This window comes from Microtus ochrogaster, linkage group LG8 (assembly GCF_000317375.1).
Source record: "Microtus ochrogaster isolate Prairie Vole_2 linkage group LG8, MicOch1.0, whole genome shotgun sequence".
Taxonomy (NCBI): domain Eukaryota; kingdom Metazoa; phylum Chordata; class Mammalia; order Rodentia; family Cricetidae; genus Microtus; species Microtus ochrogaster.
Genome location: NC_022033.1, coordinates 23,834,259 through 23,859,473, shown reverse-complemented (window position 1 = coordinate 23,859,473; position 25,215 = coordinate 23,834,259). Strand labels below are relative to the sequence as shown.

Here is a 25,215-nt window from a genome sequence, read left to right as displayed (position 1 = left end):
AGAGAGAGAGAGAGAGAGAGAGAGAGAGAGAGAGAGAGAGAGAGAGAAGCAATGCATGCCATCACCCTAGAGTTAATTCATGCATCCATTTGACCTAGCTGCAAAGCACCTGCTTCCGTGCCAGCATGGATGCTGATAACATGTTAGTCACTTATATACAGCACAGATACCTTTCATTTGTGTTATCTGAGTGCCTCCCCGCTCCAGCCTCACCTGGGTTCCGGGTCAGTGGGGGTGCACCTCCTTGAAACATATGCCATCTTCAAGGATATGTGTTTAGCCTCACTGAGGTTCCTGGGCTGGGGTCCAGGGGAAGAAGGCTGGCGCTGAAGAGGCGAGGCAGGGGGTGAGTCCCAGCCAACGGAGGTCCCGCCAGCGGAATTCTTGAAATACGGTGAGACCTCCTTCATGTATTTAACTGGTAAGGAGAGAGGTCACCTGTTACCACAGCGGCATGAACTCCATCTAGCATATATCACAATTGTCACCAGTTAATTAAAAGCTTAGTTTATGGGGCTGGAGAGAAGGCTCTGTGGCTAAGAGCACTCACTGCTCTTCCAGAGGACCCAGGTTCAAGTCCCAGCATCCACATGCCAGCTCACAACTGTCTGTAACTCCAAGATCTGACAACCTCACACAGACAAACATGCAGGCAGAACACCAATTCACATAAAATAAAATGAATTATTTTAAAAAGTTTAATTTAAGTCTAATATTTTAAGTTTCTAAAGTAAATTTTCTAGCATTGACAGAAGGGTAGAAAATATCTGATACCTCCCAGTATCCATCTACTTGTTTAGCCTGGTTTATGGACAAGGGGCCATAGAAAAAAGACTACATTTTCAGCCTCCTTTGCAGCAAGTGCGGCCAAGTAAGTAAGTTCCAAGCAAGGAGTCAGAGAGTCCGGGGCCTTCGGGTGGTCATTCACAATAAAAGACAACAGAAGCCGGCCAGGCAACGGTGGCATGTGCCTAGGATCCCAGCACTCAGAAGGTGGAAGCAGGAGGATCTCAGGGCCAGCATGGGCTACATACTGAGATGAGAAAGAGAGAGGACAGGAGAGGAAAAGGAAAATAGAGACGTGGAGAAAAGAGGAGTGGAGCTGGGAGAGAGGAGAGAGAGAACACCACTGCAGGGAGACAGGCTCAGAGCACCGAGATGGAAGTCAGGCTGTGTGGCTGCTAGCTCTGTCCTGGGGCTTGTTTCCATCTCTTCATACCTCATATCTGCCAGAAGGAGTTGAATGAGGAGTTCTATGGCATTGCTCATTATCCTTCAATATATTAATAGCCCCTGAAAGACTTCATTTCCCAGGATCCTTTGCATTCATAAATATCCATGTTACTAATTCTGGTCACTAGCATGAGAAAAGAATAGTGGATGCAAATAGCAGGCTTTGACTAATGGGCAAAAGAGGCGTCCTTTCCTTTCCCCTATGTTCTCCTTTCCCTGGCCAGAAGCCAGACTAACAGGATAGCATCTTCAACATGAGGATGTGAGCCATGCTCTAAGGAAGCCCAATTAAAATAGAGATAGCTGGATACTGGAGAGATGACTCAGTGGTTAAGAGCACTGACTGCTCTTCTAAGAGGACCCAGGTTCTATTCCCTGCACCCACATGACAGTTCACAACTGTTTCTAACTCCATTTCCAGGGGTTCCAAGGCTTTCTTCTGACCTCAGTGGGCCATTCATGTACATGGTACACAGACATATATGCAGGCAAAATACTCTAGAACATAAAATAATAAAATAAAAATAATTTCAAAACATAGATAGTGCAGTCCAGTTCGAATATACATACACAGATGCAATTATCTCAGAATTGCTAACATCAGACTTGCAACCTTTACCTAAACAAAACATTTGGGCTATCAAGCACAGGTAAACACACATACATAAATATTTAAAATTTTTAAGAATAATGTTTTCAACACAAAACATCTTCCAGGCATGGTGACATCAGCTGCCTTTAATCCTAGCTATGCAGAGGCTGAGGCAGAAGTGTCATGAGTTGAGGCCAGTCTGGGTGATTTAGCTAGACCCCCACCTCAATAATCCCAGTTCAAGGACAAGCCTGGTCTACAGAACAAGTTCCAGGGCACAGAGGAACACTGTCTTTTAAAAAACCTAAATAAATAAGACAGATGTGTAGCACTTGACTGTAAACCAAGCATTTAAGAGGTCAAAAAAGGAAAATCAGGCGTTTGAAACTAGCCACACAATCCCATCTCACAAAAAAAAAAAAAAAAAAAAACCGCAAAATCACCAGGCAGTGGTTGTTCACACCTCTAAAGAAACTCTGTGTTGAAAAAAAAAAAATAGACTCAGGCTGGGAAGCTAGCCCTGTGGTAGGTTTCTTGGCTAGCATACACAGGCACAAGGTTCCATCTCTAGCACCAAAGAGAGTGAGAGGGAGAGAGTGGGAGAGTTTACAGAGGGGTGATTCCAGCAGAATTCTTGTCTTGCATATTCAAATCCCTGAGTTCAGTCCTTGGTACCACAAAAAAAGAAGGAAGCAGTGGAAGGGAGATGAGAAGTGGAGACAGAGCTGTGTGCTGTTCACACCTGTAATCCCAGAACTCAGGCAGCTGGGCAGGAGGACTGCCAAGAACTGGACGCTAAGAGCAGTGATTCTCAACTTCCTAATGCTGCAACCCTTTAATACGGTTCCTCAAGATGCAGTGACCCCCCCCCAACCATAAAATTATTTCATTGCTACTTCACAACCTTAATTTTGCTACTGTTATGAATTGTAATGCAAATATCTGATATGCAGGATATCTGACCCAGTGGTGGATGAGACCCACAGGTTGAGAACCACTGCTATAGAGTATTCCAGGCCAGCCTAAGCTATAGAGTAATATACTCTGTTAAAAAATAAAATAGAAGATGGGCAGAGGTAGTATACACCTTTGCTCCCAGCACTCCAGAGGCAGAGAAAGGCAGATCCTCTGTGAGTTAAAGGCCAGAGCAAGTTCCAGGACAACCAAAACTATACAGAGAAACGCTGTCTTGAAGAAAATAAGTAAATAAATATAAAATAGGAAAAAATGAAAAACAGAAAGAATGAAAAAGAGGACAGAGAGAAGAAAAAAGGAAAGGAAGAAGAGAAGAAGGAAGGGAGAAGAAAAGGAAAGAAAAAAGAGAAAAACTTCTATTACACTGTTTGGCCTTCTTTTAATTTTCTTTTTAGATTTATTTATTTTATTTTATGTGTAAGAAAGTTTTGCTCAAATGTGTGTCTGTACCCCACATGTATGCCTGGTGTCCTCAGAGGTCCGAGGAGGGCACCATGAGCACCATGTCAGGTCCTCTGCAAGAACAGCAAATGCTCTTAACCACTGAGCCATCTCTCCAGCCCTGCTGTTGGTCTTTTTGAAATAGAGTCTCATACTGGCCTCCCAAACACTAGAATTGTAGGCATGTGTGATCATGTCCAGCTAACTTTATCCTTTTTTTTTTTCAGTTTTGATTTTGGTTTTTCAAGATAAGATTTCTTTGTGTAGACCTGGAACCTACTCTGTAGACCAGGCTGGCCTTGAACTCAGAGATCCTCCTGCCTCTGCAGGATTAAAGAAGTATACCACCACCACTACCTGGCTTACTTTTATTATCTCTAAGGCACCATGGATCATGGGTTTATTTCTGACAGGGCCAGCTAGCATCTTAACCAGCACATGTGACCAGGGACCCTGGCAGATCCGCCCAGTATCACTGAAAGGGCCCTTGGTGACGATGGAAATGTGTCACTCTATACAGCAGAACCACCACTGGCTCACACTGCAGTGAGCACATGGAATAAGACTAGCACGAACCAGCAGACACCAAAATAGGGCCTCAGATTACCTGGAGCTGGTGCTACGGGCCACTGGGGTCCACCTGATGTCAGTGCTGGGAGCCAAACCCGGCCCCTCTACGTGAGCAGCAGTGCTCTTAACACTGAGCCATCTCTGCAGAGCTCACAACTGTCTGTAACTCCAGTTCCAGGAGATCTGACACCTTCACACCAATGCACATAAAATAAAGTTAAATACATTATTTTAAAAATTATTGAACTGGGGGCTGGAGAGATGGCTCAGAGGTTAAGAGCATTGCCTGCTCTTCCAAAGGTCCTGAGTTCAATTCCCAGCAACCACATGGTGGCTCACAACCATCTGTAATGGGGTCTGGTGCCACAAGGACATATGCTCAACTATGTTCATAGCAGCTTTGTTTGTCATAGCCAGAACCTGGAAACAACTTAAATGCTCCTCCACCGAAGAATGGATAAGGAAAGTGTGGTACATTTACACAATGGAGCACTACACAGCAGAAAAAAAGTAACGACAGCTTGAATTTTGCAGGAAAATGGATGGAGCTAGAAAACATTATTTTGAGTGAGATAATCCAGACACAGAAAGACAATTATCACATGTACTCACTCATAGGTGGTTTTTAAACATAAAGCAAAGAAAGCCAGCCTACAAACCACAATCCCAGAGAACTTAGACAATAATGCGGACACTAAGAGAGACTTACATAGATCTAATCTACATGAGAAGTAGAAAGTAAAAAAAACAAGATCTCCTGAGTAAATTGGGAGCATGGGGACCTTGGGGGAGGGTTGAAGGGGGAAAGGGAGAGGCAGGGAGGGGAGCAGAGAAAAATGTAGAGCTCAATAAAAATCAATAAAAAAATAAAACAATAAAAAAGAATTTAAAAAAAGCAAATTCAAACCCAGGACACTTGAGTCCGCTCTCAAAAGAAATAGAAACAAAGCCTGGCAGTGGTGGCACATGCCTTTAATCCCAGCACTCAAGGCAGAGGCAAGCGAATCTCTGTGAGTTCGAGGCCAGGCTGGAGTACAGAGTGAGTTCCAGGACTGTTACAAAGAAACCCTATATCAAAGAAAGAAAAGAAAGGGTGGGAGAGAGGGATGGAGGGATGGAGGGATGGAGGGATGGAGTGAAGGAGGGAGGGAAGGGGGGGAAGGAAGAAAAGAAGAGAGAAAGAAAAGGAGTTTGAACATGACCAGGCATGAGGAATTCAGAGTCATCCTTAACTACATAGGGAGTCTCAGATCAATCTACTAGACAGACAGACAGCTAGAAATCGTAAGGCAGCAGTGTGCCTCACACCTATAATCCCAGACTTTGGGAGATTCTAAGGCAGTTGGATTACCAAGAGTTCTAGGCTACCCTGGGCTACAGAATTAGGCTCTATCTCAAATGACTGAAAGGAAAAGAACGCTAAGGAAGGTAATTAAGCTTTAGTTCATGGGACAGGTGTGACACTAGAGTCTGGGTCTTTCTCTTGGCTTCACCCTCACAGCCACAGGAGGGCTGCCATAACTCAAGTCGATCATTCCTTATGTCACAAAACACAAAGCAAGGAGAGAGGAGCAAGCAGAAAAACACGGCTCCCTTGCACCTGTGTAACAGGTGCCTGTGGCGGCCGGAGGTGTTGGATCCCATACAGCTGAAGCTACAGGTGGTAGCAAGCAGCCTTATGTGGATGCTGGGAACCCACCTCCGGTCCCCTGAGGTCAGTGTCGTTGTCCCCGTCTCCCCCCACCCTGTCCCGGAGAGAACACTGTAAAGGCAAGAACTTCATGTGACTCATCTATGTCCTCAGGATCCAACAGGCTTCTCCTATGCTACATGCTCAGCAAATGAACATTCGTCAATTCTGAAGCCAAAGAAACTGGTAAGAGTCACTGTGCGCCCGGCTGTCCCAGAACCAGGTCACCTTTCTCCATTGCCATAGGAACGTACTATAAATGAGGAGTGTTCCAGCTGGTGCCAGAAACAGGGCTTGGATTTCACAGACCAAGTGGCCTCTCCCTGAATGAGGGTGGAAACCTGGGGGCCCCAGAGTTTGGCCATAAATAGCCTCACCACTCTGACTTCTGCCTGACTCATTTGAGCAGCTAGGGTGGGACTGCCTCCAGACTCTGGCCTCCAAAACTGAGGACACGGCCATGGCTGGTGGCCAGGATCGTGGAATCTACAAGGATAGGTCCAGCCAGAGTCCACATTCTCCCCAGCCAAGTCTCTGGCCCAGCAGCCTAGTAAAGCTCACACAGGAAGCTGAAGCTAATGAAGGAAACCAGAGAAAAAGCAGAGGTGAGCCCTGGCCCCAGGACATAGGAAGAGATCCTACTGGAGGCATTCCACTAGATTCTGCAACGAAGCAAGGCCATACCCCTGCCAGTTCAATTGGAGAACACAGGGTCTCGTGTGCCTTGCTGAGAGGAGTCACATTTGTTTTGGCTCAATGCAGAAATGTTCAGAATGCATCCCAGGGCTCAGTAAGTGCCTGTGACTAAATGTCCTGGCCTGGAACCTTGGGAAATCTGTTGGCTGGGCTCAACCTGTTCCCTGTCTGTTCAGAGTGGGTGGTTACTTCCCCTGTTGAAATTATACCTTGGACTCATCCTTTTACTAATCTAAAGCCTCTCTACCCTAACCCAGATGTCAATAGTTTGAACAGAGGACCCCATCTCACCTGCCAGGGCACACCAGCTTCTCCTACAGCTCTTGACCTACACTAGGTAGCAGGATAAAAACACAAACCAAGTGTGCTAATGCATGACCGCTGTCCCGGCACTGGTGGCTGAGGCATGAAGAGCAAGATCAAGAAGCATGCAGGCCAGGCAGTGGTGGCTCATACCTTAAATCCCAACACTCAGGAGGCAGACCCAGGGGGATCTCTGAGGACAACCTGGTCTTCAGAGTGAGTTCTAGGACAGCCAGGGATACACAGAGAAACTCTGTTTCGAAAAACCAAAAAACAAAACCATGTAGGGGCTAGAGAGATAGGTTCAGTGGTTAAGAGCATTTGCTGTTTTGGTTAAAGACCCAGGTTTGGTTCCCAACACCCACATGGTGGCTCACAACTGTCCTTAACTCCAGTTCCTAGGACTGCCCCACCTTCTAAGGGTGCCAGGCACACACGTAGTATACATACATACATACATATATACATACATACAAACACTCATATACATAGATAGAGTAAAAATAAATGTCTGAAAATAAATACTTAGACTACATGTAAATGCCTAGAACTGAACAAAAACAAAGAAATGTGTTCGATGACATGACTGAAGGCATCCCTCTTCGGTAAAATGCTTGCCTAGCACGCGTAAGAGCCTGGGGGAAGAAAAGAAGAAAGGGAGGAAGAAAGGAGAAGTATGAGAAGAGAGGGACATTTGTCAAAGGAATGGGTATCGAAAGGCTTGGAACTTGTGGGACTCGAACAAGAACATAAGTGTGGTGTCTGGTGGCTTGGTTTAAAGTCCTCGTTTTATGACATAACCACTCTGAGCCTTGATGTCCTATTTTTGTTTGTTTGTTCCTGGGCCTATCTTTCTTCGTTTCCTACTTTCTTTGTCTCTTTCCTTTCTCCTTTTGTGACTTTGATGATGATGTGACTTTGATGATGACCTTGAACTCCTTTTTTGGTCGAGGATGACCTTGAACTCCTTTTTTTTTCTTTTTTGCAACAGTGTTATTTCATTAGGCACAGAATTTTAAATGATCTCTTCAGTTTTCAGTTTCTCCATAAACAGGCAAAATGATGTGTGGCATTTAACATATTTGAGCTTGCCAACTGACTCACTACCTAGAAAGGGGAAATTGTCCCTAACATGTTTAACCAGGAGGTCAGATCATCTGCCGATCCCATGAACATGAATATGACATGAATATGAACATGAATATGACAGACAGACTGTTGCCCATCTGCACCTTCATTCACCACAATCCAACAACCCCAGTTTAGGCCCAGATTCCACAGCATGTTTCCTGCCAATGGTTCTTAAATTTCCTAGAAGACTTTTATCATTACCTCCTGCTCCAGAAATCTGGGCTAGAAGCTTCTTGGGTATCACCAGCAAGTGTGTTGTTGCTTGAGGAGAAATGTCATGAATGAAAAGATGATCTTGGCACGGATTTCTTTGCCATGATCTTGCTGAAAATTGTGTTGCCGTCAGGTTGGGCCACTTGAGTATTGGCAATCTCGTCAGACATCAGGGCCCCTCGATGTCCTTCCTGAGCAGTGGCCACTGGGGAGAGCAACCTTGAACTCTTGATCCTCTTGTCTCTACCTCTCATGTGCTGGTGTGCACAACCATTCGCCTGGCTCTTTTCTGGTCTTTAAGGCAGGGCCTCGTTAGCACATGTTCATAGTGGCCCAAGTGCTGAGCGTCCAGGCATATGCTACCATGCCCAGTTAGTTCCTCATTTTAAAAATAATTTATAGGAGTTGAAGAGTAGGCAAAGAACACATGTGAATAAAATCTTCAAAACATAGAATTTTTATTTTATTTTATTTTGGGGGTTCTTTTTAGACAGGAATTCTCTGTGTAGCCCTGGCTGTCCTGGAACTCACTCTGTAGACCAGGCTAGACTGGAATTCAATCTGCCTGCCTCTGACTCCCAAGAGCTAGGATTAGAGATGTGCACCACCACATTGGGCCCTAATAGAATTTTTACTTTTATTAAGACTGGAGAGATGTCTCGGTGGTTAAGAGCATCTGTTATTCTTGAAGAGGACCCAAGTTCAGTTCCCGGCACCCACTTGGCAGCTCACAACCTTAAGTCTACCTGCAGGGAATCTCACACCCTCTTCTGGACTCTTTTGGTGGCCATGAAAGTGCACTTACAGATAGGCAAGCAAAACATACACATAACTTTTTTAACTTTAAATGATTTTTATTTTTATTACTTTGCGGGGAGGATTGAGGCAGGGTTTCTCTGTGTGGCTTTGGAGCCTGTCCTGGAACTCGCTCTGCAGACCAGGCTTACTTTTATGAATGGGGTGGGGGTATGTGCACCTAAATATGATGCCCTCAGAGGCTAAGGGCACTGGATCCCTGAAGAGCTGGAGTTGTAAGCAGTGTAAACTGCCAGTGTGGGTGCTGAGAACTAATTTCAGGTCTTCTACAAGAGCTCAGAATTCAGAGATCTGCCTGCTTCTGAGTACTGAGATTAAAGGGGTACCCCATCACATCTGGTGTACTGAGATTAAAGGGGTAGACTACTGTCTGGTTTGTGATACTCACTCTTAAGTGTGAGGACATCTCTCCGACCCCTACTTTTTACCCTAATTCTTTATTTTATTTTTATTTAGTGTACACATATGCACACCGTGGATGCATAGTGCACACGTGGAAGTCAGAGGATAACGTGTGGGAGTTGGTTCTCCCCACCCACCATGTGGGTCCCCAATCTCTGGGCCTAGCAGCAAATACTTTTGCCATTAGACCCATCTCTTCAGCCCTTAGGTCCTCATCTTAAACATGGGCTAATATGCATCTGTCTTGTAGGACGGTGAAGCCACTGTTTGCCTGTCTGCCATAGACTAGGTCTTCAATAAAGGCGTGGTAACACTTCTGCCGCTGGTCTCAGCCTGACAGAGTGAGGGAAATGGGAATAGTGGTAATACCCAGAAAAGTGTCTGAGTCCAAACCCTGTCCCTTGGTCTCTAGTCTTGGTATCTCTCTGAGCGTGTCACTTTTCCTATTCAATGGACTCTGATGCTAATTCTCTCAACAAGGCACTGTGAGGATTCAGTCCCTTCCCTAAAGCTGATGGAAAAGAGAAGGCTTAGGATTTCAATGCCTGTGAGGGGCAACCTTTAAGGACCTACTGACTTCACAAAGCTGGACAAAAAAATAGTTTCTGGACCCCTGCATGCTGACTGACCAGCAGAGACCCCACACTACTACACCTTGGAAAATAAAATCTCATTTTACTCCACCTGTACTACAGATGTGGAATGGAAGTAGCATTGAGTGAGATTCTACAGGCAAATGAAGCCTTTATTCTAGCAATCCCCCAGGAACCATACTCCAAATATGTATTCACAGGTTCATGAAAAAGTCATATCAGGGTTATCTAGGATACAAGACCCTATGGAAGCCGGGCGGTGGTGATGCACGCCTGTAATCCCAGCACTCGGGAGGCAGAGGCAGGCGGATCTCTGTGAGTTCGAGGCCAGCCTGGTCTACAGAGCTAGTTCCAGGACAGGCTCCAAAACCACAGAGAAACCCTGTCTCGAAAAAACTAAAAAAAAAAAAAAAAAGACCCTATGGACAACGTGCATGTCCATGATGAACACCAACAGCACAGAACAAGATGTGAGCTCCCTAACTGGCAGACATCATTCTGTGCCCTGATATTTGCATCCAGCCCTGGACCAGAAGGAAGCAGAAAATATTTGCTAGAAGGATGAATGAGCTAAGTAAGCATGGTGGAAATTGCCTGTAATCATGCCAAGGAGGCTACACAAGCACAAACATGACTGAGGGCCCACGAGAAGGCTCAGCAGGAAAACGCGTTTGCTATCGAGCCCAGTATCTGAGTAAATCCCTCGGATCCACAAGCTGGAAGGAGGAAACGGACTCCCACAAGTTGTCCTCTGCCCTCTACATACACATGGTGACACAAATGCATAAACATCATACACACATTAACATACAAAATAAACAGGCTGTAACTTAAAAATTAAGAAACTGGGCTTAGTGGTTAAGGACATGTACTATTTTGCAAGAGGACCTGAGTTTAACTCCCAGAAATCAGAAGCTCACAACTGTCAATAACTCTAGCTCCAGGATTCAATGCCCTGGCCTCAATGGGTGCATACCCATAACCACACATGTATATAATTAAAATTTTAATTAAGAAAAGAAGGATTAGCGCATTTGTCTAACATGGGCAAGTCCCTAGGTACAAGATACCAAAGCATGCTAGGCACTGTGTTAAGTGCCTTCCCTGGGTCATTTCACTGGCTCCTCAATACCGCCCCTTGAGAGAGGCACATGGTTAATACCCTCGGACAAATGAGAACACTGAAACTCAGGTGAGGTTACTTACCTAAGGTCACGCTTGCCTAGTCTACACAATGAGATCCAGGTAAGCTAGGGCTACCGAGTGAGACTTTCTCAAAAAGAAAAAGATGATAGATAGATAGATAGATAGATAGATAGATAGATAGATAGATAGATAGATAGATAGATAGATAGATAGATAAAAGATAGATAGATAGATAGATAGATAGATAGATAGATAGATAGATAGATAAAATGAACATAAATTTTGAGCTCAGATCTCTCAGAAGCAACGTTCTGAGCTATTCCTACTGCATAGCATATGACCTAGATGTCACAAGATACCTGGCACTGTAAAAAATAAAATAAATAAGTCAGATATAGTGACACTTGGGAGACTGGGGCCGGAGGATTGCTTAGACTAGCCAAGTATGGTTTACACAGGGATAACCAGGACTGCATAACAAGACCCATCTCAAAAGGTTATGTCTTTAACTTACAAGCACAGGCATATAAAGTTCTCTGATGTAAAACTATCAACAGAGGTTATCACTGTACAGTGGGGGTTTTGTTTGGATTTTTAGTTCTTATTGTTGTTGAAACATAGCCTTGAACTCCTCTTCCTGCCTCCACCTCTCAAGGTCCTCTTGTATCTGGGCAAGTTCTCCACTATTGAGTCATATCTCAGCCCTGACTATGAATGACCTTCTTAACTCCCTGTTGTTTCATTCTGCAGAATATACGCTGCTTTTTAATTTTTAAAACACCAACTTTAGTTTTCAAAATATACCACTGGGGCCTTGGAGATGGTTCAGCAGCTAAAGATGCATGATGGACCTGCCACCTCTCTGCCATGATGAACTGTACACACCCTTCCTTAAACTGACTGACAAGTTAAATTAACTGACATGTTATCCATCACAGCAACGAGATACCTAACTTTACCTAGGTCAGTGAAAGATTAAAATTCTTTGGTAAATGATTTTGTGCACTAGACCTTAGAGAGCCACATGACTTGCAGTAGAGATATTTAAAAACATCACTTCTAGCAGGGCAGTGGTGACACATGCCTTTATCCCAACACTGGGGAGGCAGAGGCAGGAGGATCTCTGTGAGTTCAAAGCCAGCATGATCTACAGAGTGAGTTCCAGGAGACAGCCAAGGCTATTATTACACAGAGAAATTCTTTGAATAAAAATAGGAACAAAAACAAAAGCAAAAAAAAATCACTTCTGAGAGATCTGGGCTCAAATTTCCTTCTCCTCTTCCTCCTTCTCTTTCCTCTTTCTCCCTTCTCCTTCTTCTTCTTTTGTCAAAAGAATCTCATTCCATAGCCTTGGCTTGCCTGAAATGCACCATTAGATCAGGCAAGTGTGACCTTATGCAAGCATCTAAAGACCTAGTAGTTTCTCAGTTTGCTTGTGGGGAGGTAGTGGTGTTGGGAAGTAACACTGCCACTGTACTACTTCCCAGCCCTAATTATTTTCATTAAATTTAATTATTGTGTGTAAGAAACACACATGTACAGAGGTCAGAGGACAACTTGCAGGAGTCAGTTCTCTCCCTCCAACTGTGGACTCTGGAGACTGAACTCAAGTCATCAGGCTTGGCAGCAAGTGCCTCTACCTGCTGAGCCATCATCTCACTGGCAAGAGCCACAAGCATTTCAGTTGAGTTCTGCAGATCAGGCCAGGGTTGGATTAGGCCAGGTTTTGTCTGTGGGGAGTCACATGATCCAAAGCTATGTGTATGCAGCCAAAAAGATGTCTCCTTGAGAACAATGGTCAGAATAACAGGTCTTTGCATTCATGGGAGACTCAGACAGGGGTTCCATTTATGTCTGTTCCAAGCACAGAAGTCTCTCTGGCACCTAAGGGGCACAGAACACTCAGCTCAACTGAATAAGTAACCCCAAATTAACTACATCCACTTTAAAACTGTTAACACATACAGTCAAATCACATGGGATGCATAGCAGTGTCTGTCTCCCAGAGGAAGAGACAGGGTTGGCTGACTTCAGAGCTCCAAGGACCCATAACAGAAAAACTCAAATTTCACAAGCCAGAATGAGCCTGGAGACCTTATTCAGATTTAGGAATGACAACTGCAATCATGAACATTATCAGGAAAGTAAAAAAGGTCAGAGGCGTAGCCTACTGGTCAATCTCCAAGATCCAAGATCCAAACACTCTCAAGATCCAAGATGTACAGAGCTGAGTGCCAGCCCTAGAGGGAGGGGCAGCAGGGCTCAGAAGTATACAATAGCATCTGTTCTCAGAGAGTTTCTAGATTGGAGGAACAGTTCAGTGGTACAGTACTTGCCAGTCATACATGGGACCCTGGGTTTTGTTGTGGTTGTTTTTGAGATACAGTTTCTCTGTGTATCCCTGGCCCTGTGGCCCTGGGTTTGATTCCCAGCACTAGGATTGGAGGAGGGGCTTCTATACTAGATGCTTCAAATGCACTATCACCTTAGCTTTACATACTGCTTGTTTATTTCAGGGAGGGTTTAAGACAAGGGTTCTCTGTATGGCCTTGGGTGTCCTGGAACTTGCTCTGTAGACCAAGCTAGCCTCGAACTCAGAGATCTGCCTGTTGTGACAGGCTACCCCACCCCACCCCACCTCATGCTAGGATTATAAACTTTTGCCACTGCTAACCAGCCTACATGCATCATTCTTTAATCTTGGGGGGTGGGGAGAAGCATGACAGGGAGTATCATCCAAGACTGAGGCAATATTTCTCTCTATAATCAGAGAGAAATCAGTTCAACTAGAGTCAGAATCTTCTTAGCTGCAGGACTTAAGAATCGTTACTTTTTCTCAGAGCTGGAGAGATGGCTCAACAGTAAGGAAAGCTCACTGCTCTTGCAGATGGCTGCAATTCAGTTTCGAGCACCCACACCAGGCTCACAATGTTGACTATAGCTACAGAAGAGGGGGCCACCCTCTTCTGGCCCCCAAAGGCACATACTCTCACATGCATATATATGCACATATACATAGTTAAAAATAATAGCAATTCCTGTTATTCTAGGCTTTGATCATGAACATTTATTTAAGTGCTAATATATACTTGTACCTTTTATTTCTTGATTGGTTGGTTGGTTGGTTGGTTGGTTGGTTGGTTGGTTGGTTGGTTAGTTGATTTGCTTGTTTTTTGATGCAGGGTCTTACTTATAGTATAGGCTGGTCTGAAACTCAGCAGTTCTCCTGCCTTGGCCTCCTGAATGCTCAGGATTAAAATTAGCTTTTTTTCCCTTTCTTTTTGTTTTCTTACTTAAAATAAATATGTATAAATCTATTTGTATTTATGTCTCTGCGTATGGATGTATGCCTTTGTGTGCAGATGCTCAGAAAGGCCAGAAGAGGGTGTCAGATCCCCTGGAGCTAGGTTCACGGGCAGTTGTGAGGCACCCCGTGTGGGTACTTGGAATGAAGCTCAAGTTCTCTGAGCAGTAAGCACACTTAGCTCCCCAGCCGTCTCACCAGCTCCTCCCACGCTCATTTTGTACATTTCTCTACATTTTATTTGCAAAAACTAAGAAATAAAATGTATGCATTTCAAGTAGGAGAAACTCTCTAGTAAAGTAGGTCAAAGTATAAGATCGGCCTGAGAGCAAAGGTTTGTGTTATGGAGGAAAGGGCTCCTTCATCATTTAGGGCTCCCCTCTAGTCACCCTCATTAAAAATCTCAGAAGCAGGCCTAGAGAGATGACTCAGTGGTTAAGAGCACTGGCTGTTCTTCCAGAGGACCCAGATCCAATTCCCGGCACCCATGTGGCAGTTTCAGAGTACCCAAAACCCTTATACAGGCCAAACACCAATGCACATAAGTTTTTTTTAAAAAGTGGAAAAAAATTCAGAAGCAGCTGAGCTGTTATGGTACACACATTAAGCAGACAGATCTCTGTGAGTTCAAGGCCAGCTTGGTCTACAGAGCGAGTTAGTCCACAGAGTGAGTTCCAGGACAGCCAGGACTACACAGAGAAACCCTGTTTCAGAAAGAAAAAGAAAAAAAAAAATATAAGGTCTCACTGTGTTGCATAAGATGGCTCTGAATGCCTGGACTCAAGACAGCCTCTTGTTCAGTCTCATGAGTACCTGAGATTACAGGTTTGCTCCATCCTGATCATCTTTTTGTTTATATATTAAAAACAAATAATCTCTGTGTAATGTATACCTTCCCCCCCTTCAAATAAAACTTTAGACTTACTTTATGAGTTTTTACTGTGCCTTAGTATTTGATTTTTACCTTTTTATGTATTTTATGTTTGAGTGTTCTACTTACATGTATCCCTGCGTGACAGAAGAGGGCATCAGATTCCATTACAGATGGTTGGGAGCCATCATGTGGTTGCTGGGAATTGAACTCAGAGGACCTCTGGAAGAGCAGCAAGTGCTCTTAACTGCTGAGCCCTCTCTCCAGCCTGCATAATGTTTTTAGTAATATTTTTCAATGCATGACAGATTCACTACTGTCGCTGTCAGTATGTTTCGCCAAATTGGAAAAAGAACAAAAGAAAGAAGGGCATTTTCCTTGTGGTATCCCTCCCTCTTCCCCCTGGCCTGGTCTCCAAGGGCCCGAGCGAGTCCTGGCATGAGATCTGTACACACAATGGGCCTCTCTAAGCAGCAGACAGAGAAGTGTTGGCTGCCAGCTTACACCCAGGCTCTAGTCACAAACATATCCCTGTGGCTAAAAACAGGCTCAGAAGATCTGTGCAAATCCCTGACTTAGCAGGAAGAAATAAAAGTTCTAGGAGGCATGTTGGGGTGGCTGAGGCCCAGCTGAACCCCCAACTCAGGCCTGGGAAAGAAGGCCTACCTACGGGAAACACCTAGAGATCACTGGTGACACCAGTCCTTACTGGACATTCTCGAGGATTCTATATCCATCAAGCTGCCTTGCCAAGTTCACATCCAAATGACAGACCAGCCTTCCATGACTCTTCCAAGAAGCCTTAGGAGTCAGTTGGGGAATGGGGAAGTCGCAAACAATGTGGCCAGTGACTGGGTTCTCAGGGAACCTAGGCCCTGGCAAGATCCTAAGAGCCCAATCAGCCTGTGGTGCTGCCTTGAAGGAAACGCCCCTCCTTCCAGGAGGCAGCTGGCCAAGAGACCAGGTCAAAACAGACCTCAGGGGTGGAAACAGAGCTCAGTGGTAGAGAACCTGCCTAGTATATGTGAGCCCTAAGTTCAGTTCCAGAACGCCCACCACCACCACAGCACAACAGGGAGCTGGGAAAGAGAGGGAGAGAAAATGAGATTCAAGGAGGAAAACTGGAAAGCAGAACACAGTGATTAAGACATACAGCACACAAGCCGGGCAGTGGTAGCACACACCTTTAACCTCAGTACTCAGGAGGCAGAGACAGGCAGAGCTCTGTGAGCTCGAGACCAGCCTGGTCTACAGAGCGAGTTCCAGGACAGGCTCAAAAGTTAGAGAAACCCTGACTCGAAAAAAACAAAACAAAACAGCCAGTCATGGGGCTGGAGGGCTGGAGTGAGCGCTGACAGTTCAGAGCTCATACGGCTCTTCTGGAAGACCCAAGTCCAGTTCCAAGCACCCTAGGGATGGTAACTCCAGCTCTAGGGAATCTGACACCTCTGGCATCCAAGAGTACCTGCGCTAATATATACAAACCCACATACAGACATACACCAACTACAAATAATATGATTTTTTTTAAAAGAATCCAGGCCAGCCGGGTGGTGGTGGCGCACGCCTTTAATCCCAGCACTCGGGAGGCAGAGGCAGGAGGATCTCTGTGAGTTTGAGACCAGCCTGGTCTACAGAGCTAGTTCCAGGACAGGCTCCAAAGCTACAGAGAAACCCTGCCTCGAAAAACCAAAAAAAAAAAAAAAAAAAAAAGAATCCAGGCCAGGTAGTAGTGGTGTATGCCTTTAATCCCAGCACTCGGGGAAACAGAGGTAGGCAGATCTCTGTGAGTTCAAGGCCAGCCCGGTCTAAAGACCTAGTTCCAGGACAGCTAGGGCTGTTACAAAGAAAAATCCTGTCTCAGAAAAAAAAAAAAGTCCAAGCATGGTGGTACAGTCTGTAATCTCCACACTCAAGAGATGAAGGCAGGAGAATCAGGAGTTCAAAGTCAGCCTGGGCTACTTGAAACTACACCAAATAACCAACACATAAAATGAAGGGGGGAGATGTTCCAAGTACTTTTTTTGTTAGTATTCTTTTGTTTGCTTGTTTTGAGTCTCATTGTGTGGTAGGACTTCGCTGATCTTGGACTATGTGTGCCAGGATTTCCCTCAAATTCATAGAGATTTGCCTTTACCTCTGAGTACTGGGATTAAAGATATGCACCTCTATATCAGCTGCTACTATTCTTTTAATAAGAAGTATAAGTGGGTAAGTGTGTGTGAGTGTGTGTGTGAGTGTGTGTCTAGGTCTGTGTCTCTATCGGTATGGATCCCTGGAGCTGGAGTTATGAGCGGTTGTGAACCACTGACCTGGAGGCTGGGAACTGAACTCCGGTCCTCTAGGAGGGCAACAAGTGCTCTTCACCACCGAGCTGTCTCTCGCTCCCTCCCTACCTTACCAGACCTAGACTGTCCTAGCCAAGGATAACATTGAAGTTCTGATCCTCCTGCTTCCGCCTCCCATCAAATGTCAATCATTCATCCTCAGAGCAATGTATGTGCTACAGATAAATTGCTCTCATCCTAAAAATGAGAAGGTACGATTAGAAACATGGCTCCAGTAAACTTTTGCCATCTATAAACTATAAGGTTTTGAACAGCAATCCAGGCACAGTGGCATATGTCTTTTTTGGTTGTTGTTATTTTTGTTTTTCGAGACAAGGTTTCTCTGCGCAGGCTTAACTGTCCTGGAACTCTCTCTGTAGACCAGGCTGGCCTTGAACTCACAGAGATCAGCCTGCTTCTGCCCCCAGACAGCTGGGATCATAGGTGTGCCACTGCCACCACCGGGCTTGTGCATACATCTTTAATCCCAGCACTTGGAAGCAAGAGGCAGGCAGATTTCTGTGAGTTCAAAGCCAAGCTAGTCTACATATCAAGTTCCAAGACAGCCAAAACTAAAACGAAAAGCTTCAATAGCATAAACTAAAGAAGCTTTAACATCAGCTGTAATTGATCTATCTAGATGTGAGCAGTCCCAGGGGCAGGCTCCCACTGGCAACAATCAGCCATATCTTTGTGCCGTTTTTTTTTTTACTTTACCCGTTCAAACCATAAGCTTAATATAAATCCCACTTTCTTTTAAAAAACATCACAATAAAATGTGATGTTTCAATTAATGTCAATTATTTTAAGTCACATTGCTGGCTATAAATATCAAAATAATAAAATGTCTGAAGTGGAAAGTCTCTCCGTATCTGTAACATGTATGATCTTATTTGCTGATTGTGCTGTTAAAGTATAATTGATAGGGGCTAGGGATATATCTCACTGGATGAATGTTTCCTGGCAGGCAAGAAGCCCTGGGAATATGACTTTTTTTTTCCTTTTTAGTAGACTTACTCATTTTTTTATTTTTTAATGTCTAGTTTGCCTGTTTGTAGGTATGTGCATCACTTGCATGCCTGACACCCCCAGAGGTCAAAAGAGGGTGTTGGATCCCCAGAGCTGAAGTTTTTGGAGTTTGAGGTGGTTGTGAACATGTGGGTGCTGGGAATCAAGCGCAATCCTCTAGAAAAGGAGGACGTGCTCTTAGTTGCTGAACCACCTCTCCACCCCAACTTCTCTGTCTCTCTCTCTCTGTCTCTGTCTCTGTCTCTGTCTCTCTCTCTGTCTCTGTCTCTCTCTCTCTCTTTCTTAGCTGTAGCTAACCTAGAACTCCCTCTGTAGACCAGGCTGGCCTTGAACTCATGAAGGTCTTCCTGCCTCTGCTTCCTGAGTGCTGCGATTAAAGTAGAGTGCCAGGATTCACTGCCTCAGACTTTGACTTGATTATACTACACATGTAAATAATTGATATACTTAAGCTTTTAAGAACTAACATACTACTAGACTGAGAAACAAAACTACTGTACACATAAAATAAAATGTATCAATACTAGTTATAGATGTTTATAGATGTGCCTAAAGTATCAAATAAAATAAAACTAAGCGGGAGTTGAGGTCTTGGGCCACAAGAATGGCAAAGGTGAGGATCTATCTGGTTAACTCAGAGATTAAGAGTGGATCACTGATGACCAATGTACATACACATACATAGTACACAAACATACAGGCAGGCAAAACGCCCATTAACATAAGATAAAAACAAATCTTTAAAAGTGCCAAGCTGGGCAGTGGTAGGGTGCGCCTTTAATCCCAGCACTCGGGAGGCAGAGGCAGGCAGATCTTTGTGAGTTCAAGGCCAGCCTGGTCTACAAGAGCTAGCTCCAGGACAGGCTCCATAGCTTCAGAGAAACCCTGTCTTGGAAAAAAAAATTTTTTTAAAAATGAAAATGGCAAAGGTCACCCAGGGTCCCAAAGCCTCTTTACTTCTATGGCGTCTTGGAAACCCCTTTGGGGAAACGTGGCAGGATCCAGGTCTGGGCCTGAGCTCAGCAGATTTGCTGACCACGGCATTGTGCATCAGCCCCACCATCTCTCAGTTCCCATGCTGGGCAAGAAGCCAAAGACACATTCTTCAGGCCCCCGCAGGCATGCGGGACTGACAGAGTGGAGTCTGAGGAAAGGGCTGAGCAAAGCAGAAATCTCCTGAGAGTGTCAAAGGCAGATAACAAACAAGCACATCACGGGGCTTATATCCAACAATGGAGAAACTGAGACCCAGAGAAACTGAGCATCTTCAAGACCTCACGTGAACGACTCGTGGAGAGAGTCACCCAAGTAAGGGTCTCCTCAAAACATCTCTCTGGTCCTCGCTAGATGTGATGGGTCACATAGTGGACAAAGCTCAGGATCTGAGGGACCCTAGATGATAAAGAGCCTGGGGTTAAAAGCTCCAGCAGCCCTTTATCTAGAAAGAATCCAGTCCCCACTCTCCCCTTTCCCCCAGCCACTCAACGGGTGGCAAATCCTGCTCACAACCCGGAGAGCCAGGAGTTATGGCCCCGTTTTAAGAGGAAATTAAGGTTTTTGGAAATGAAGTGATTTGTCCAAGACCACACTACTCATGAATGAGAGACAAGAAGTACAAACCAGACCTTCTCAGCTCTGAGCCCTTCTCTCCTTCCAGCAGCCCTGGATGACCCCAGGTAAGTACGGATTCTATATTCGTGCCCACACCCCATCCCTCAAGGCCAGGCTGGAGTCACTTGAGGCCTAGGGGAAGCAGAAAAGAAATTAAAACAGCCCTTCCCTGGCTCTGGGCCCTGGTACTTACCCTCCAGTACCACCTCCTTGCCTGTCTTCTTGAGGGCCTGGACCGCTTCATCATGGGTGGCAGAGGACAGATCTTCACCATTCACGGACAGAATGGCATCCCCAACAAAGAGGGCCTCTGTCTGGTCTGCTGCCAGTCCCTTGAAGATCTTGGAAATGAGAATAGGCATCTTGTTTTCCCGGCCCCCTGCACAGGCACAGAAGGAGGAGGAAACTGAGGCAGGTGCTTCAACACATGGGAAACTCATCAAGACGAAATTGCTTCTGACTCAGTGCTGGGAAAGGGGAGATGTGCGAATAATGAGAAATAAAGAGAGGGAATTTAGACACACAGCCAGGCTTGGTGACGTGCAGCTGTAATCCCAGCATTCAGGAGGCTTAGACAGGAATGGATTGCCTTGAGTGCAAAGTCACCCAGAGACATACAAGACAGGCTAATAGTATATTTTCTAAATTGATAATGCTATAGTTTGGCTGCTATATCCTTTGTTTAAATATTTTGTTTGTTCACTGTTTTACTGGTTTTTTTTTTTAATGTTTTGGATTTTAAGCATTTCCCACAGTATGGAGCTCAGGAAAAGCACTGGTTGCTATGACCTGAAAGCACCTCTTCCACAAACATCAAGTTTTAGAATCCAGAACTGGGTGTGGTACAGAATGCCTGTTATCCCAGAACTGGGGAAGTAGAAGTGGGGAAGGGGGGAGGGAGATGAGTTCAGATCAGCCTCAGCTATGCAGGGAATTTGAGGCCAGCCTGGGATATATAAATCCATCTCAAAAATAAATTAATTAAATGGACTTTACTAACCAAGATCCACCCTGGAAAGGAAGGCCTTAAGTTCCAGAAATTTCAAAAGTATATCTGCCAGCCTAGTCTAGTTTCAGGACAGACTCCAAAGCTACACCCTTGTCTTGAATGTGTGTGTGTGTGTGTGTGTGTGTGTGTGTGTGTGTGTGTGTGTGAATTTTTCTGATACAAGAAAATTTTATCCGGGCGGTGGTGGTGCACACCTTTAATCCCAGCACTCGGAGGCAGAGGCAGGCGGATCTCTGTGAGTTCGAGACCAGCCTGGTCTACAGAGCTAGTTTCAGGACAGGCTCCAAAGCCACAGAGAAACCCTGTCTCAAAAAACCAAAAAAAAAGAAAATTTTACTAGGCTAGTTTATTGTTAAAATCTCAAATGCCATTTTAAAGAATTTAACATGTATTTATTTTGTGTCTATATGCATGTATACAAATACACATGCGCTATGTGGGGGTCAGAGGACAACTTGCAGGAGTTGGTTCTCTCCTTCTACCCTCTGGGTGCTGGAGATCAATCTGGTCATCAGTTTTGACAGCAGAATCTTTACCCTGAGCCAGTGGTTCTCGATCTGTGGATCAAACCCCTTTGGGGGTTGCACAACCCTTTTACAGGGTTTGCGTCAGAGAGCCTTCATAGCAGTATTTATGTTACAATTCATAACAGTAGCAAAGTTACAGTTATAAAGTAGCAAGGAAAATAATTTTACAGTTGGGGGTCTCCAGAACATGAGAAACTGTGTTAAAAGGTCAGAGCATTAGGAAGGTTGAGAACTACTGCTTCTGAGCCATCTTACCAGCCCTCCAATGTCTTTTGCTTGTTTTGTTTGTGGTTTTGTTTGTTTGAGGAAGGACCTCACTATGCAGCCCCGACTGGCCTGGAACTCCCCTATGTCTAACAGGCTAGTCTGAGACTCAGAGAGATCCACCTGCTTCTGCCCCTGGGGTGCTAAATTAAAGGCATGTGCCACCATGCCCAGACCAAATGCCTCTTTAAAATATACAGTCAAAAAAAAAATATATATATATATACACATACAGTCAGCGGGGCTGGCCATAGCGGTACATACTTGTAATCCCAGCACCTAGGTGGCAAAGGATAAAGGATTACTGCAAATTCAAGAGCAGCCTGTTCTACACATGACATTTCATGACAATATGAGCTACATAGCAAAACAGTCTCCAAAATAGAAAGATCAACACTCTCAACCCGATACAGATTCAAATCGGACCCTCAGATATCACATTCCTGACCTCAAAGTACTGAAGATGAGAGACTAGTGGCACAGAGCAAGAGGTCATTGTTTCAAGGTTATATAAGTCGGTGACATCTGAGCCTGGAACACCTCTCCCAACCGCCCCCCCCCAGGCCCCACAGTTGCTCATGGCACTGCACAAGGCTTGAGGCCTAGAAGAGGAAGGTGTTTCTATTTATAGCTAGCCTCCTCACCTAAAAGCAAGGACTTCCATTCCATTTGAAGAGATGACCATTCCCAGCTGCCTTGGACTCAGCTGGACCCCAGAAGGGAAGTTACCATGGCAACAGGAGCCCAGTCTTCAATCCAGGAGGAACTGAATGAAACTGCTACTTTCCCCACCAAAATATCCTTTTGATCACCTGGAAGCACAGATGTGCGTACTATCTCTGTACCTTGGCAAGACCCTGCTCCTCTGAGAGTCAGTTTGTCTGCCTGCAAAGTGGAACTCTATAGAACTCTAAGTCCCTTCCTGCTCTGACGTATTGGGTATATTTTTTTAATTGCTTTTTCCCCAGCCAGTCTATAATAGAGTTTGGAATTAAAGCTGGTGTCCACTCACTGTTTTCCCATCCCCCTTTTGACTCTTGGGTTTAACTAACTAGGAATTTACCCTTCCCTGGAAAGAACTGACTCCCTGGGCAGTCGTTAGGGCCATAAAGGCTCTATAATGAAGATTTAAATTCTGGTTCTGCTGTTCACAGACTGATTCTGGGGAAACCATTATTCCCTTTTGAGTCTCGACTTCTTCACCTGAAAACTGGAGACTGAACTCAATGTCTTTCAGCACTGATGGTCAAAGAAGAACTAGACCATGAGCTAAGTATAATGAACACAACACCTAGCACACAGCGGCATTCACTGCCATGACCACTTCCTAATTTGGGTCAAAGTCTAGACAAGGTATCGATGAACACAGTCTGCCAGGAGGCCTGGGAATGTACGGACACTTTCAATTTAAAAAAAGAGGCTGACAGTCTGTGGAGGGATGAAACTGACAGAGAGATGTACAGGAATGGCGAACCCAGCAGCTAGCAATGCACACAGATTTTAAACACCACATTTAGTTGTTTTGGGAGTACCTCCTGGTCTCTTTTCCTCTCGTCACGTGTTGGCAAGCCCTGCTCTCAACACATTCCGAGATCAGAAGTGACTTGTCCAAGTTCACACGGAGATCTAGAACTCCTGGTGCAGCCTAAAGGAGCTGGTTGGTCAGCTGACAAAGTGCTTGCCTAACATGGATAAAGCTCTAGGCTTGATCCCCAGCGCAACATAAACCTACTTTTGCATCACATTGCAGTAATCCCGGCACTCTGGGATTCCTTCAGTGTTATCCTTTGCTACATAGTAACTATGAGGCCAACCTGGGATACATGAGCCCTGTCAAACAGTGGTCAGTCTTGGAGACTAAGAACTCTCAGGAAGGAATGGCAACTCTGGGTTCACCCTTTTCTCCTGTCCATGGTACAAATCCAGCCATCAGGACACCGAATCTATGCATACAACCTCTGGAGTCCAAGATGTCTAGGTTCTTACTAACCCCTTCTCTGGGACCATGCCTGTGTCTCCATCCACATGGAGTTCCTAGAACCCAGCCGTTCACCTGTGCAGCCAGGGTGTGTACTTACCCCTCCTTGTCCTAAGTAGTGTCCCAGGCCTCTATCTCCCTTCTCCCCTTCTGCCTTCCTTAGGATCCTCATGTCCTTGATACCCATAGCGACCATTTTGCTTCAACACAGAACTACAAATCCACGTCCTTGGTGTGCCTGCACACTTCCACACTTGTGTCTTCTGGGCCCCCTGTAAGACCTCCAACTCCCCAAGCCCCTTCCGACCTTGGTGCCCCTCCTTCACTCCGTTCCTTCCTCCCCTCAATCTCTGCTCCACCTCAGACAGAAGGCTCTTGGCTCTCTAGTCTCCGTGCTCTGCTAGGCCCCGTGACCACTGAGCACTTCGCAGCAGCACGGACATCACGACCCCATGCCCTCAGTGCCCCCGCACCTACCCTTGATGCTGATGCCCAGCCCACCGGCGTCGGCCTTGCGCACCGTCACGCGGCGCCGCTGAAGCAGCAGCGCCTCTGACAGCTGCGGGGGCGCCGTGCCTGGCTCAGCGGCTCCGTTGAACTGCGCGGGCTCGGGCTCCGGGCCGGACTCGCCGTCGGCGGGGCTCACGGTCAGCGCGTCCTCCGCCAAAGTGAGCAACACCCGCTGCCACCGCTCGCCTCCCGCCCCGGAGCCCGCCCCGGAGCGCAGTTCCAGCAGCCCGGTGCGCGGAGCGCGCCTGCCTGACGCCATCTTCGCCTCAAAGTCCTAGTCCGCGGCGCTCGCCCGGTCCCACCGTACCCGGCCGGCTCCGACCCAGCGCCCAGGGCAGAGGGCGGCAGGGCTGCTGAGCCAGCCGCCACCCTACCCCGGGCCTGGGGGGCGGAGCTTCAGGGGACAGGCTGTCGAGGGCGGGGCTATCGGGGGCGGGGCCCTGGGAGAGACTGACGAGACTCTGCTGGGTAACCTAAGGATGCTCTGTGTGACCGCGTGGGAGTGGGTCAGAACCACGTCGCCGCGAGACCACAAAGTTAGGGGAGGAGGTTGAGGCTGTGGCGTGTTTGGCGGGGACATAAAGGGACTGGAGTCTGTGGATAGAGCAACCTAAGGATCGGGTTCTGTGCGCCGTCGAGGACTGGACGAGCTACTGCTTCTAGAGGCAGGACAAAAAAAGGAATTACCAAGGATTCCCGGGCGAGACTGTGGACGTCGGAACAGAGCTGCGTGTGGCGGGGATCTAAGCTCCAGGGACTTTGCAGACAGTTAACTCGTAAACGAGCCAAGAAAGGAGATGGTTTTCCACGTTTTGTGTGCCAATGAAAGGGTCCCAGAGGCGGTCTGTGGGCGTGACTTAGCTTGGGGACGCAGCCTCAAAAGAGGTTTGAGTGTTTGGTCCCAGCACTTGTAGAGGCAGAAGGATTTGCAAGTTTAAAACCAGCTAGCTATATGAGACTCTGCCTTAAAAAAATGCAAAATAA

General features: G+C 45.9%; 1 protein-coding gene across 2 annotated transcripts in view; it reads right to left on the bottom strand.

Annotated features, from left to right (window-relative positions):
* The window catches only part of Snta1 (syntrophin alpha 1), a 31,704-nt gene extending 7,097 nt beyond the window's left edge, over positions 1-24,607 (bottom strand). For both annotated transcript variants that reach the window (XM_005363104.1, XM_013352226.2), the window contains exons 1-3: positions 24,199-24,607; positions 20,137-20,322; positions 214-418 (exon numbers count right to left, since the gene is read on the bottom strand). In XM_005363104.1, the coding sequence (XP_005363161.1) occupies positions 214-418; positions 20,137-20,322; positions 24,199-24,490 (683 nt within the window). In that variant the 5' untranslated portion in view covers positions 24,491-24,607. The remainder of the gene's footprint in view (positions 1-213; positions 419-20,136; positions 20,323-24,198) is intronic.
* Between the last annotated feature and the right edge of the window lie 608 nt (positions 24,608-25,215).